The following is a 14713-nucleotide window of genomic DNA, read 5'->3' on the forward strand; positions in this document are numbered from 1 at the left end:
ACATTTCATTCAGATTACTCATAAAAATATGACCTCTTTCTTACCGACACAAATTTTTATGATCCGTAAAAAAAAAATTTGTTGGGGAAAAGGACAGGTGATTTTTTTTTTTTAAAAAATAATAAAATCTGGATAGCCTTGTCCTTAGGCATTATTTACTAAGATTAGGAGAAAATAATAAAATAAATTAAAATTAAAGTTTGTGGAGGAAATAAGAATAAAAAAAAACTAAAATTTTAAAGTTTGGAGAAAATAAATTAAAATTATTCGTAGATACGTCAGACAGAACATTAGAAAATATTACGCGCGATTTTAACCCTCGAGAAATCAGAAAAGGGGGGTGGGATTTTTAAATCTCCCGCGTTTTTTTTAAAAAAAATCTATATATAAAAATAAAATTTCTAGAACACGGCCTTTTTTTTAAAAAAAAAATCCGTTTTAGTTAGTTGATTTAAAAAAGTGGCCAATATTTATCGATTCGTTTCAAAATTATTGGCGGCCATATTTCAAATTTGAATAATTGACGTGTGACGTGGTCATCATTTAAAAAATAATGGTTTTTGAGTTATTGTGGTTTTAAATTTAAAAATTTATTTTAAAATACGCTCAACCCACACACACACACATGTGGTGGGCGGATAGGCAGGGTTAATGAGATGTACACAAAAAAAAATCATATATTTTTACAATAGAGATCTCTGCGAATCACGGCTCGGGGGGTTTATTTCGGTTCGGGTTCGGTCTAATATTTTTTTAAAAACTTCGGACCGGGCCGGGCCGGGCCGGGCTTAGGGTCGGGACAAAAATTGCTCGAGATAGGGTAGGACAAACTTTTTCAAAAAGTTACAGGTCGGGTGGGGTTTGAAAAATTAGGCCCAATGCAAATCGCTATTTCGCATTACCCCTACTTAGATCTCGAGTTATAAAAATAAGTAATTTTTTTTCGAGTTAGTAAATAGCCATCAAATCTTGTTCAGAATAATAAATAAATAAATAAATAAGAGAAAGCGCGCATTCTGATTGGACGATAATGTTATCCTAAAGGATATACGTTCGATCAGGTGTTTATGAAGAGGTTTGGCAATCTGTTTGATATATTAAAACCGAGATAAAAATTAGAATAACAGCCATTTCGCAAATTTAACGAAAAATGAATGAATGACCATTTTGATCCTAGTAAAAAAGGTTACATTTCAATTCATCCAGGAAAGTCTGTATGCCAAAAAAAAAATTTTAATATAAAATGACAACAATTGCGTAAAGTTGAACGAAAGACGATTTTATCTAATTTATGTGATAGCATTCGAGACTAAATACAATCGGAGAATTTTGGAAGGCATTTAACGCATTCATTCATTCATTTATATAGTATAATATGTTTATAAAAAATAAAAACATATAAGAGAGGGGGGGGGGGATAATGAGAGTCTGCCATCGAGATCCGAGGAAACTAAGATGGTTGGGAACATGGAGATTAGAGTTGATCGGAAACAGTTTAAAAGAGAATCCATGATCGCCATTAATTTGGGAATTTTTTTTTTCAATCCTAAAAATTTTTTGCCTATGGTCCCATTAGTGAAAATACCTACTGGTGACCTTCCGGTTGTAATAATCGGATCTTGGTGGAAAATAGAGAGCCGTGTTTTATTTTAGCTCGTTTTGATCTTCATTATTTTCATTTAAGGCTATGTCCGAAATTTAAAAGAAAAAATTAAAAAAGTTTCAAAACTTTCGCAAATTTTAAAATTTTAATTTTAAACATGTTTTAATTTTTGAGAGAGAAAGGAAGGAAGGAAGAAAGAAAGATTTTTTTTTTAGCCGGCAAATTCCTGGACCAAAAAATCATAATCTCCCCCCAAATTTTTTTATAAACCGCGCCGGCCTCAATGCTAACCTGTAGATTAGGTAGATTTTAGGCAATACCCCCAACCATATCCCTAAGTCACTACCGCCATTAATAAGATGGCGGTAGTGACTTGATTTTATTGAATTGGGGGGAGGGAGAAGTAAACATTTTTCGCCAAAGCATAATATTCAAAGTTATGAAATGTTTTTAATACCTTGGACAGGTTCCTTCTCGAACTTGATATCGATTTCGTGCAAACCCGCTTCGGTAGGGTGATATTTGAGGTTGATAGTTCCGTCGGTGTTGCTGGTCACCTTGGGAAGGCCTAATTTTCCGCTGGGGCCTTTAATCTCCGCTAAAAGAAAATAAATGTAAATATTAAGCGGTTTTCTTTATATACGCAACAGGTGGGGGATTATGGTCATTTTTAAAACGTTACAAAACGTTACTTTTTTTTTAAAAAAAAAATCTTACTTTAATATTATTAAGTGGGGGATGTAATTTAAATTTGATAACCCTTAGGAATAAACATTCTGGGCATCGTCAATTTTTCATTCGTATATGATATATTTTGTTTTAAAATCATATCATCTGTGGTGGCCATTTTAAATTAATTTATGCCACTCATTTTTTTTTCTCGATTTCTATTGGTTGGTCATAAAATAACTATCAACTCTCGAATAACGGGCCTAAAAGTTATTAAATTATTAGTTTATATAATATTATGTTTGTTTATAAAAATATAAAGGATACAAACAAATTTAATTTGACTCGATTTCGTTTTTTGTCAATTAGTATTTCTCGCCCATTAACCTTTATCTATGTTGCGTATCCCATGGTGCATCTAAATTAGGGTCCAGAAAACAACCTACTCTTTTCGTACGCTTCACATGTGCTAGAAGGGCTTTAAAATATGTTAAGACTCTTTCTTATTTTTGCTTTTTGGATCACGCAGGAAAGATGGGGGGGGGGGGGGTGAAAATGGATTAAAAATTTAGATTTCCTCTTCCTTACTTTTGGAATCAGAATTTATTTATTTAAAGAACCCTTAATATTTATTTTTTTTTCAAAATTAGGTTTCTCGAAAGTTTTGGTCACCGATTTAAATACTCCCCCCCTTTTTTTACAATATTAAACCGACCGCCACCTCCATCTTTCTCATTTTTTTTTTTCTACCTAAACAAATTTTGACCTGCTGTGGATGTAAAATTAAAGGAGGGATTTTCACCCATTTTCCTAGCATGTCGACGAGTTCCTTTTGAATGGGAAAAGGAAATTGACGAAGAGTTGGATCAATGGATTAAGGATGGTATTATTGTTCCAGTGGAATATAGTGTATGGGCAACCCCGTTGTATAGGAAAAAGAAGAAAAAATACAATTATGAAAATCAAAATTTGCGGCATATATAGAAATATTTTCTTCCCGTTAGTCTTTTTAAATGGCTCGATTTGGACTCAATATTTTATCCAGAATAATATCGCACAAGCCTGAAGAGTTCGCTCATAGATGGCACAAAGGTCCAGACACCCTATTAGCGAAATCTCTAGGATTATGACACAGTTAAGACCATCTAATTAAACAAAATCTAGAGTCTCGCGTAATATAATTTTGACTAGAATCTTAATTCAAAATTGGCAAAAATCTGGTCGTTTAGTAACACTGGTAGGAGCTTCTACAGAGCCCCCGAGGAATACACCTTAAAGTAATTCATCATATTGATATATCTAGCCTTAAGCCGCGAAGTTACAAAAATAAAATATAAAAAATGAAACCCCAGGTCGAGTTTTCTAAGATGCTCTTAGAAATACTAATCTTAGGCTAGGGCCTCTAGCATCAATTTTACTTTGCTAAAAACCGTTTAAATAAATTATATACAAATAAAATAAGTTCTATAAAAAAAAAATGTAGAGGATAATCCCATGATTAAAGCCTATTATCCAAGTCTTAAAATAAATTTAAAAAGTATATTACAAACCAGAATAAGATCATAAAATAATGTTTTCTCTAGCGTTAATTATGGAAGGGATCAACGAGCGATTAGCCATTTTAGGGTGTGACTGACCCTAATACTCAATATAACTTTAATAACTTCCGTAACTTTAACGAAAAAAAAAGAAGAAATAAGCAATCTATAATGTAAAAAAAATTTTTGTTTTAAAAGTTTGAGAAATTGATAAAAATTTAAATAAATTTGAGCCCACTTTATTATTAAAGTTGTCAAATTTTTACGGTTAAACAAAAATACTGCAGGAAGTATTAAATATAAAAATGAATTGGTAGAAATCATAAATTCCAAAATTTACGAAACTTTAACAAAGATTCGGGACACGTTTCGTAAATTTCATAAATTTACGAAAATTTTGAAATTTTGAAATTTTCCCTAACAAAATATTTCGTAATGCAAGAGATAACAATATACTTACCGCCTTCCAGATCGGAAGTCCTGAAATTGAAACCCGGATGTAACAAATTTTCGTCTATAGAACCTCTCACCATTACTTTTATTTTGGCGGCAAAATTATATTTATATATAATATTTTTTTTAAAAAAAACTTTTTAACGAAAAGCCGCGGAAAATATAATTTTTTTTTAAAAAAAATAAATTTTAAAATAGACAAAAAGAAATAATTTTTAATTTTCGATCAATTAATCTCATCCCTTCACCCCCCCCCCCTAAAAATTGGATCGGAATTACTTTAAAGATAAAAAAAAGTTTCTTTCTTTTGACAGTTCATAAATTGCGAAAACCTTTTTTTTTCGCGAATTATGACATTTAAACGAGTTGCCAAAACGACATACGGTGTTATTTTTTTTGTTTTTGACCATGAAAATATTTAGGGAATTTATTTTATCTTTTTTTTTGTCATAAATAATATGATTAGTGAGGGGGTGGGGGGGGGATTAGAATAAATTTATTTCGAACTTCTGTCTTAAAAATATATATATATATTTTTGGCAAATAGCGTTGACTCAAAAATTCTTTGGGCTTGCTTGTCACTCATTTCTTTCTTTCTTTCTTACTCATTTCTTTCTTTCTTTCTTTCCATTTCTTTTCTTTTTATTTGGTAAAATTAAATTTTTTTAAAAAATAAACAAAATATTACCTTTGCCGCCGCCTTTCTTATTGGACACAGAAAATCCCGGGTGAAGCAAAGAAGACGTCCTTCTTTCCTCGACCCTTTCCGGATTCAAAAATTTGGAACTAATCAATTTCGAACTCATCGAGGTGTTTTTTATATATTTTTTTGTTTTTTTTAAATAAAAAAAAACGTAGGAAAAAAACACCGCCAAATAAATTGTTTTTTTTTTTTGTTTTTAGATAATAAGCCTTCTCGTGCTAAAGAATGGAATTTATTAATATTTTTCTTTCCCCCGAGTGCCGAGAAACTTCACTAAGAATATTCTGCTATCAGAATTTTTTTCATGTTGATTGGTTTGAATAGTAATTATTTTTATTTTTTTTTTAATTTTTTTAAAAATTCGATAATCATTTAAATTTTTTTTAAAAAAAATCACTTATTTATTTTTTTTTTTCTTTTGTAATTCGAGTCAACAATAACAAACCAAATGGCATACAAATTTTTATTTTAAAAGGATTATGTTTCTTTCACTTTTCCAAGTCTGCTAAAGAAAATATAAATATTAGGTTAAATATTTTCTTAATTTTTTAAAAACCGGCCCGAAATTTTTTTATAATATCCGGCCCGAACCCGAATAATTTTTTTATCCCGAAAAGCCCGACCCGAAATAGAAATTATTTGTCCGCCTGGCCCGGCCCGAATTTATTTGTCAAAAATAGACACGGCTGGCCTTGATTTGCAGACCTCTAATGCCCGGCCCGTCTCACCTTACCACCCCATTTTTTTCGAATAGAACATCAACAACAACAAAAAATGTTTCTAAATTTACGCGCGATTTTCCCAAACAAAACGCCCCCGCTATTCGTCTTTTACTAGTAATAAAACCTGAGGAACAAATTGTAGAAATGACCTTTCCTTAGGCTTGGGAACGCATTTCTTATACACATATAACATTCGTATTTACTTCTATTTTCGAAGAGGTCTAATTAGGAAAATTATAAAGATAATGAGTGCACGGAACAGATGGGTTTAGTAAATGGAAGACATCGATAAAAAACACGGTATCGGTTGTTACCACCGAAATTATATTACACATGAAAACAAAAATCATCTTAATTTTGACACGATAAAGATGTCAAGGCGAATGTGTGCCTGCCAGTCAAAAGGCGGGGTTTTAATTATATAACGTTACATTATATGTTCTCTTGTCAGACTCAGAGCTTTTGTATTTCTTTAAATAAATGTAATTATTTTGTAGTTTATTTATTTAAATATATTTTTTTTTTTAAATAAATAAATTCATTTCTATTAGGATCACAAATCATGTTATTAGTTTTTTTACAATCACGTTTTAAAACATTTCGAGCCAATATCTAAACTTTTCTCGAGACAAAACTGACCAAGCCAAGAAGGAATATCGAAATCCAAAATATATATTTGGCCTTGAAAAATTCGAATAAAATAATAATTCACATGCGTATATTAATTTAATAAATTATACCAATATATCGTATAACGAAAATAGCAGAAAGAAAAAAAATAAGCTAAAAAAAATAGCGTTTCGGTGTTCGAAGGGGAAAAAAAATGACGGGAAGAATATACAAGTTTTAATCGAATTCGCAGAAAACGTCGAAATAAATTCGAATAAAATAATAATTCACATGCGTATATTAATTTAATAATATATAGCAGAAAGAAAAAAAATACGTGAAAAAAAATAGCGTTTCGGTGTTCGAAGCGAAAAAAAAATGATGGGAAGAATATGCAATGCAGAAATCGTCGAAATAGTATATTTCAAGGGTAGATAATATTAGGGGGAAATAGGACAGGGTTAGAATGGGAAATTTTTCCTCCAAGTTGTTTGAAAAAAATGGTCAACAAAAATTTTTATTTATAAAAAAATGCAATCCAATTAAAAGACAAACTTATATTCTGAGAAAGATGGAGGAGAGAAGTGACTCGAATCTATATTTTAATTTTCAAAAAATATACATTTTCCGCTTTCCGCATCGCCTGCGGAATCGTTTTTTAAGCCGGATAATGAAAAACAAATTTTTAAAAAAGAAAAAATTTAAGAATATGAGTAGCCAATGAATGAATGTATCCACCATATGATTCTCCAACTGGTTAATTCGAATTGACCGGCGACTATTCGTAATTGATACCCGGCTCAATTTTTTAATATTACCGCTTCCGAACCCGCTATGGGTAGAGCTCACAGTTTTCCGGCCGAATATTTTCGAATAAAATTTTTAATAATCATTTATAATTAAATGTTTGAAGGGGGAGGGGCATATTTCATCGTTGGAAGTCACGCAAATTCAAATTTTAAGAGCTTAGAAAAATGGCCGCGTCTCGAGAAGACGATTTAGGAGGAATATTTCTTGAATCAGACGTGTCCAAATAAAAAGGCGCGGTAACACTTATTTAGAGGTCTGCGAAAACGCAACCAACATGTTTTCCGGTAGGGTGGAGAATATGAAAGGGTGGTTTTAAAATTAGGGATCCGTCGAATCGGGTAAATATACCCCAGGAGAACGAGAGAATTTCGAGGATAGCAAGATATTAACCGTTTCGAGAATTCGAGCTGAACGATAACGGTACAACTTGCGGTTCGAACAAAAAGGTTAAATGAACCCAGATTGACGAGATGGTTAGCCCTATCTATGATGGGGTGAAAAAGGCGAAGACGATGATTGGATCAAGAGAACCGTAATGTAACGAATCCCAAAGGGACTGCGTTCAAGATAAGTTAAACGAGGAATAGGGATGTGATAGTCAGGTGAGATGAAAGGGTAGTCTAGGGTTGGCTCATTAAGAAGTTCCCAATGTGGTGAAGTAGAAGACAGGATATGGGTGATCGAATAAGGGATAAATATGGATGGAGAAAAAAGAATCGAAATTAAGGCGAGGAAGAGACGGAGAAAGGGGGAGCGGGAAAGCAGTGTAAGCGGGCCAGAACGATGAAGGAATCGTAAAGAGGATGTGAGTAATACGAGGAGAGGAAAGGGAGGGTGGATAGAATATATCATATTTTAGTAATATAAGAAGGTAAGGTATTCGAAAAAAAAAAAATTAATACAATTATCGACGGACTATAATAATTTTCCGCGAACAAATAGCGATACTAGGGGATGAGTGGCGCGCAGTAATTAGCCCCCCCCCCTCCCCTAGATTGTAATGGCTCACTTTCCGCGAGGATTAAAACTTTGAATTTCTCAACTTAACTTTATCGTTAAATCGATGAAAACTGAACAAACAATAATAATAATATGATTATTAATAAGACCTCCTAACGCACATCATCAATATACGTTCATATTTTTTTCCCCATTTTGCCATTAATCTCCGAAAAATAATAGTGGAAGGGGAGGGGGGGGGGAATATTTAGCATATGGCAAAAAAACAAACAAAACTTTCAACCAACAGTTTAACTTGTACGATACTATAACTATCTTATACTAAGTGTTTTCCAGGATAACCTCATACAAATTTAAATGTTCCCTCTCGGGAAAAAGAGTTATTATACAATGGGATAATATATAATAAATAACACTCGATTTCACTTATAAAAAAAACCATTGTTGAAATATGTTGCGAGCGACCAAAGGTGAAAGTGAAAAGAAATTTTAAAATAATTCCATCAGATAAAACATAAAACTAGGCCTGAAAAGCTATCTCGCTTTCCATTCTTTCTCCTTATATACGTTAGAAAATCAACGAAAATCGGGCCTTTTAACAACACTAGGGATATTCGCTTCGCATATTTTAAGTTAAAATTGCCAGGGAATTGATTATAGAGTTATCATTACGTTTAGTCCGAAAAAAAAGGATTTTTTCCTGCACGAGGAAAATTATAAAAGATTTTTTTTTAAAAAAAATGAATGAATGCGCATTATTTCCGGGTAAAAGTTGGGATCTAAAATTTTAATGTCGAGCAAATATCCGTGATCAAATTTCTTTCAATTTTACGCGACAAATTCAAGACTATTTTTTTTTTAAGATTAAGCAAACTAGAGGTCTGCGTTGGGCGGATTTTTCGCCCTCCCGCTCATACTATGAATAGGCATGGTAGGGTTTTTTTAAAAAAATATTTTCAACATTTAGCGGATGGTGGGCGGGTTAAAAAAATTTAAGGCGATGAGCGGGAGTTGGCAGGCGAATATTTGATTTTCCTATTTATTAAATCGTTTCAATATCGCGTATCACATGTTTAATTAAAAAATACATCTAAATGGAAGCCAAACCAGATTGTTGATCGGGCGCCGGGTGGGCGGTTTAAATTATTCGAAAAACAACGAGTTGGCGGGCAAAACCGGCTAAAAACCGGCCCATTGCAAGACCTCTAACGGAAACTTTCGCTTCGAATAGGACAAGGCGCGTAAATTTATTTCGCAAAAATATTAATCATAAATACATTTCAATAGGCTATTCGGTAACCCATAGAGTCATTGTTCTCGTGTTAAAAAACTACTATTTAAATCGATAACTTGCCTTCCATTATTATTTCGACGATCAGGGCAATTTCTTTTATAAAGTTCGCGTCCGACATAGGAAATAGGGCTTCTCGTTTAAATTTTTTTAATAACGATATGGGTAACCAAAATGGCGTCCCCAGCTGTTTTTCGTCCATGTTACACTTTTTAATGAATACATCGCCAGTCTAGGTATTATTATTATATGTCATTGAGATAAGAGATAACCAAAAAATAATTATTAAGAATGAAATGTAATGTAGATAAAGGTGCGATTGGGATCCGAAATCACGCATTCATCAATCAACCATTTTTTTAAATCCGATATGAATGGCGCCATTTTAATTAAACTTTCTTGATTCTCGAAATATGGAGTCTTCCGATAGGTATATAATGATCGATACTTTATTATTTAAAGATACAACTGGGCGAAGGTTCACAACGGGCGGAGCGAAATGAATTATGGAACGAACGCGACTTGAGGAGTAAAAACCTGCCCAAAATCCCCATTTAAATGCGCTTAAATTTTGGTTTTTAAATTAGGGGGCATCATTATCGAGCGTCTATTCTAGTCCGTGGCTCGTAAAAAAAATTTATCCCATTAATAAATAAGACGGATTTTTAAAATGCGACTTACCGAATAATATGTTATGACCGTTATTTAAATTAAGGCTCCGCATAGGATTTTGACAGGTGTCAATCTTGTGGGACTTACTCTTGCCCGTAGTGTTATGAATTTTTTTTTAAAATGTAATTCGTATAATACGTCGGAGGTCAACTGAGACCCAGTGTTGTTAAAAAGCCCGAATCGGGTCGATTTTTAAAAAACGGCCCTTTTAAGGTTATAACCGAAATAATATTATTGTAAAACTGGAGGTTTTGCCTCATAGGCTGGCAGAAAAAGTTCGGACATCTATTCGCTAAATCTTGAGGTCTACATTATATTATCTTGCCTAAAATTTTTAATCGCGGGCTTTCCAACAACACTACCAAGACCGGCTAACACTTCAAATTTAAATTATACCGCGGATAATTCTTTTAATAAATAAGATTACAAACGATAAAAAAACAATCTGATGAGGCGGCATTGACGTCTTTTGGCGGTTAATGGAGGTCTAAAAGGTTCCCTGTGGTCTGGTCCAGAATAGGATCATCGTCTCCTCGACGGGGCGTAAAAAACCACCTAAAGGGGTTGATGTAAGGAAGGGCACCCGATTGTTAAATACTTTGCCACAAAATTTCCTGACGATTAAATAAAAGGGATGACTGGCCAACCTGGACCGGAAATCGCCAATAAACGGAGAAGAGGAATAGATCAAAAATAAGGTATAGGCGACTAATCATTATAAAAATTTCGAATTCGAAGTATTGGGAATTCGATAAACTTTGTATCGGGTCTAAAAAATTTTTTAAAAAAAATAGGTTCTAGTTGGACCGGCCTAATTTCGGACCTGTCGGTATCCAACTTGCTTTATAAACCGAACTCTAATTAAATTAGAGTTCGGGAAACGGTTCATAAATCGATCGGGTTTCGGGCCGGTTTTCAAAACTTAAATTGTAATCGTTAAATTCATATAAAAAAAAATTCTCTATCGAAATTATTATTTAATCAAAAGAAAATGATAAAATTTAAGATGAAAAGATTGAAAAAGAGAATTATTATTTAATCAAAAGAAAATGATAAAATTTAAGATGAAAAGATTGAAAAAGAGAATTATTATTTAATCAAAAGAAAATGATAAAATTTAAGATGAAAAGATTGAAAAAGAGAATTATTATTTAATCAAAAGAAAATGATAAAATTTAAGATGAAAAGATTGAAAAAGAGAATTATTATTTAATCAAAAGAAAATGATAAAATTTAAGATGAAAAGATTGAAAAAGAGAATTATTATTTAATCAAAAGAAAATGATAAAATTTAAGATGAAGAGATTGAAAAAGAGTCGAATCATTCAAATTTAGAAGATTCACCTCAATATTTAGAACGTTTATTTCTGGAACATACCTTTTAAAAGAGCGGGAAATTTTTAGGATTTAATTTTTCGAAAGGACTTAAAAATATATAACTACACGCGGATAAACGTTTATATACGGAAATTTAAAAAAGCCGCTAAAAGCAGTGGCGTCGTTAGCGTAGATATCGCTTAGGCGATCTGACATGCATTTTCGGGTATTTTTCATAACGCAAGCAAATGATAGTGAAATGCATTCGATAATAGATCATAAATTATACATATTATTTGCTTACTTTTGAAAAATACCACGCAATACGTCATTAGTATAAAAGAGACCTTTCGCGCCCCGCGAAGCTACTAGCGATACGCAAAAAATTAAAAGCTAATTTTGAATTATAAAATTTAAGGGGACTAGAAATTCGAAGCGTTCGGGCGGGAAAAGTTTATATACCTTTTTTTTTTAATTCACGAAAGAAATATAATTTTATTCCGCAAGCTAACTTCCGCTACGGGCATACTTAATAAGACTTAAAAAAAATCAAGTACACTACAACAATAAATCAATGTCACGGTAAGCCCTTTAAAAGGCTTAATTTTGGCATATTATTCGCGAAAAATTTTTAAAAAATGGCATTATTTAGTTGATTTTATTACTTTATTTAGTCGATTATATGTAAAATGAAAAAAAAGTAAATAAAATCGAGATTAAAAAAGTCACCTGTCAGGGCGAGATAAGGCAGCACGTCTATCATATCGTCCGAATTGGCGAAAGGTAAGGGCGGCAACGTGAACTCGACAGTCCTGAATTCGGCGAATTGAGTCAATTGTTTGAAATACCTTTCCTCTTCGATCAATTGGTGGTAGGAGGACTCCTCATCGCTCCAATCTTCCACCTAACAAATTTTTTTCGCAGTCGATGTTCGCATATTGGAGCAAAAAGAAAAAAGAAAGATTTTAGGCTACACCCAAAGTATTAGAAAAATCGGTAGCAATCATATGATTGTTCTCTTAAAGTAAATCCTCGGAAAGTTACGCTAAAAAATATATTTTTTTTAAAAAAAAAACTAACCAAAAATTCAAAGTCCCCTTTAGGCACGGGCCGACCTCCGTAATTCGTTTCGACTTTATAAAATCCGACGTCGTCAAAATTCAGAAAAACCGTAAAGGTCCCGTCCAGGTTATCCACCACGTCCGAACATTCCTCTAGCACGTTAACGGAGGAATATTTTTCGGCGAGAGGAGATATCGAGCCGGCGTTCTAAGTGAGATAAGGAGGGAAAAAAAAGGAGCGTTTAATTTATTTTATCGAAAGTCGGGAAGCAAACCTTTTTTTGGCGGGTGGCTAAGCAGGTGATTTTAGCGGTGACGTCGTCCGTAATCAGGCTAGATTTTGAAGCGTCCACTTTGAAGCACTGCTCCCATTTCTTTTTGATCCTTATAGGTTTGGTATCGCGAGGGAAATTTTCTAAATTATATAAAAAAGATGTCTTATTTTAATCGATTCGAATGCCCACTAGATTTCACTTATCATTTGTTGAGTGTTATATTGTTCTATAACCATCTATCATAATTTGCCAGAGTATTTTTTTTAAAAAAATTCTTCTATTTTAGCTAAGAAATCAGACACCACAATAATGCCAATAAAGAATTATTCTAAATTATATTTTAGCATTTTTATCGGTGATATGGAAGAATACGATACTGAGGCTAGTGTTGTTAAACGGCATAGCCGAGTCGACTTAGCTGCCAAGTTTCTAGTTGAAGAAACGGCTCCGAAAGTCGATTAAATGGGCCCCATTATTCGACTCGCTTAGTCGGCTAACTTAGATGCGGGTTCAGGGATTTTAGACTTTAATTTGGTAGAAATTTTGATAACGTGAACTTAAAAAAAACCCAATTTTCTAAAAGAGGTTGGAACACGCCCCGATTCTTATTACCCCGAGTTCGAAGGGTTACTCTTAGATTGGTCCCTGGTCTCGAAATGCCCAAACAAACAATTTAAAATTTCTGAACCGAGCTTTCTCGTTAATAACTCTATGAGTTTTGACATAGGTAAAACTACTGAACTCAAGAAAAATAAACGTAGAAAACAAGTACAAATTTTGTTTATTAAATACCATTTAGTTAAAATATCTATTTTATGGCTGACTTGGATAACACGCATTCTTCATTGCATAGGGATGCATTTTATTTTTACTAAATATAATCTTTATTTATGAAATAACTTACAATTTAATGCAAATATTATAATTTATTTACAAAAATCTTCCATAATTTAAAATATTAATATCCCATGATTGGAACGATAGGCTATTGCTTGAGAGTAGTAGCCACCATTCTATTTCCGTTATTTGGCAAGGGCGCAGCTCGGAAAAATAACCTTTCGCTGGCAACCGATGTAGTTTGTTGCCCTATATAATCTCTAGCCATAGTCGATAACTGGAAATCTCTTGGAATTTCCAGACCACCAGCTAAGAACATCCACTGTCGTTTTTGCCACTTGGATCCGCCAAATAAATCCTCAATCTTTATTTTTATTTCATTATTCCTTTCTCATAATTTTGTAAAGAGTGACACTCAGTTTTCTAGGTGTAGTTCAATGTCGGAAATGGATTACGAAATTTGGGACAACAAACAACATCGGTCGCCAGCGAAAGGTTATTTTCCCGAGCTGCCAATGCCCTTACCAAAAAACGGAAATAGAATGTCGTCTACAACTCCCAAACAATGCCTTATCGGTAAATTCATGGGACATAAATATTTTAAATTTGAAGGAAAAATTTTTGCAAATAAATAATATTAATATTTTAGCATATTTCATCTGTAATATTACATATAATATAAATGTAAATTGCAAGTTATTCCATAAATAAAGATCATATTTAGTAAAAATAAAAAAAGCTATAAAATAGATATTTTAACTGAATGGTGTTTAATAAACAAAATTATATGTACTTAGGATTCTTTGATGAACTAAACTTCTAGAAGTGAATTCCTACTGTTTTTCCAAGTTTATTCTTCTTGAGTTAAGAAGTTTTACCTTGTCAAAACTCGAAAGATATAATCGTGCAAGATATTACAAGAGAGCTCGATTCAGAAATCTTAATTGGGCTTTCAGAGACCAATCTAGGAGTAACCTCGAACCCGGGGTAATAAGAATCGGGGCAAATTCAAACTCTTTTTTTTTAGAAAACCGGTTTCCGAATAAGTTTCACGTTAACAAAATGTCCACCAAATTAAAGTCTAAAATCCCTGAACCCGAATTCGGTCGCAGAACCATTTTTAGTTTCGACACAAATATTCTTAAAAACAATATGGAGATAATGTCTTTTTCATAATTTTTGTTCACATTGTA

The 14713-nt window shown here is 32.8% G+C and overlaps 1 protein-coding gene across 1 annotated transcript in view; it reads right to left on the reverse strand.

The window, feature by feature from the left end:
* LOC135923200 (filamin-A-like) overlaps positions 1-14713 on the reverse strand; it is a 61478-nt gene that overhangs the window by 16561 nt on the left and 30204 nt on the right. The window contains exons 27-30 of the mRNA XM_065457821.1: positions 12684-12823; positions 12428-12616; positions 12077-12251; positions 2061-2201 (exon numbers count right to left, since the gene is read on the reverse strand). Coding sequence (XP_065313893.1) covers positions 2061-2201; positions 12077-12251; positions 12428-12616; positions 12684-12823 — 645 coding nt within the window. The remainder of the gene's footprint in view (positions 1-2060; positions 2202-12076; positions 12252-12427; positions 12617-12683; positions 12824-14713) is intronic.

Source organism: Gordionus sp. m RMFG-2023, chromosome 2 (genome assembly GCF_954871325.1).
Source record: "Gordionus sp. m RMFG-2023 chromosome 2, tfGorSpeb1-WG-v2, whole genome shotgun sequence".
In the NCBI taxonomy this organism is placed as follows: Eukaryota; Metazoa; Nematomorpha; class Gordioida; order Chordodea; family Parachordodidae; genus Gordionus; species Gordionus sp. m RMFG-2023.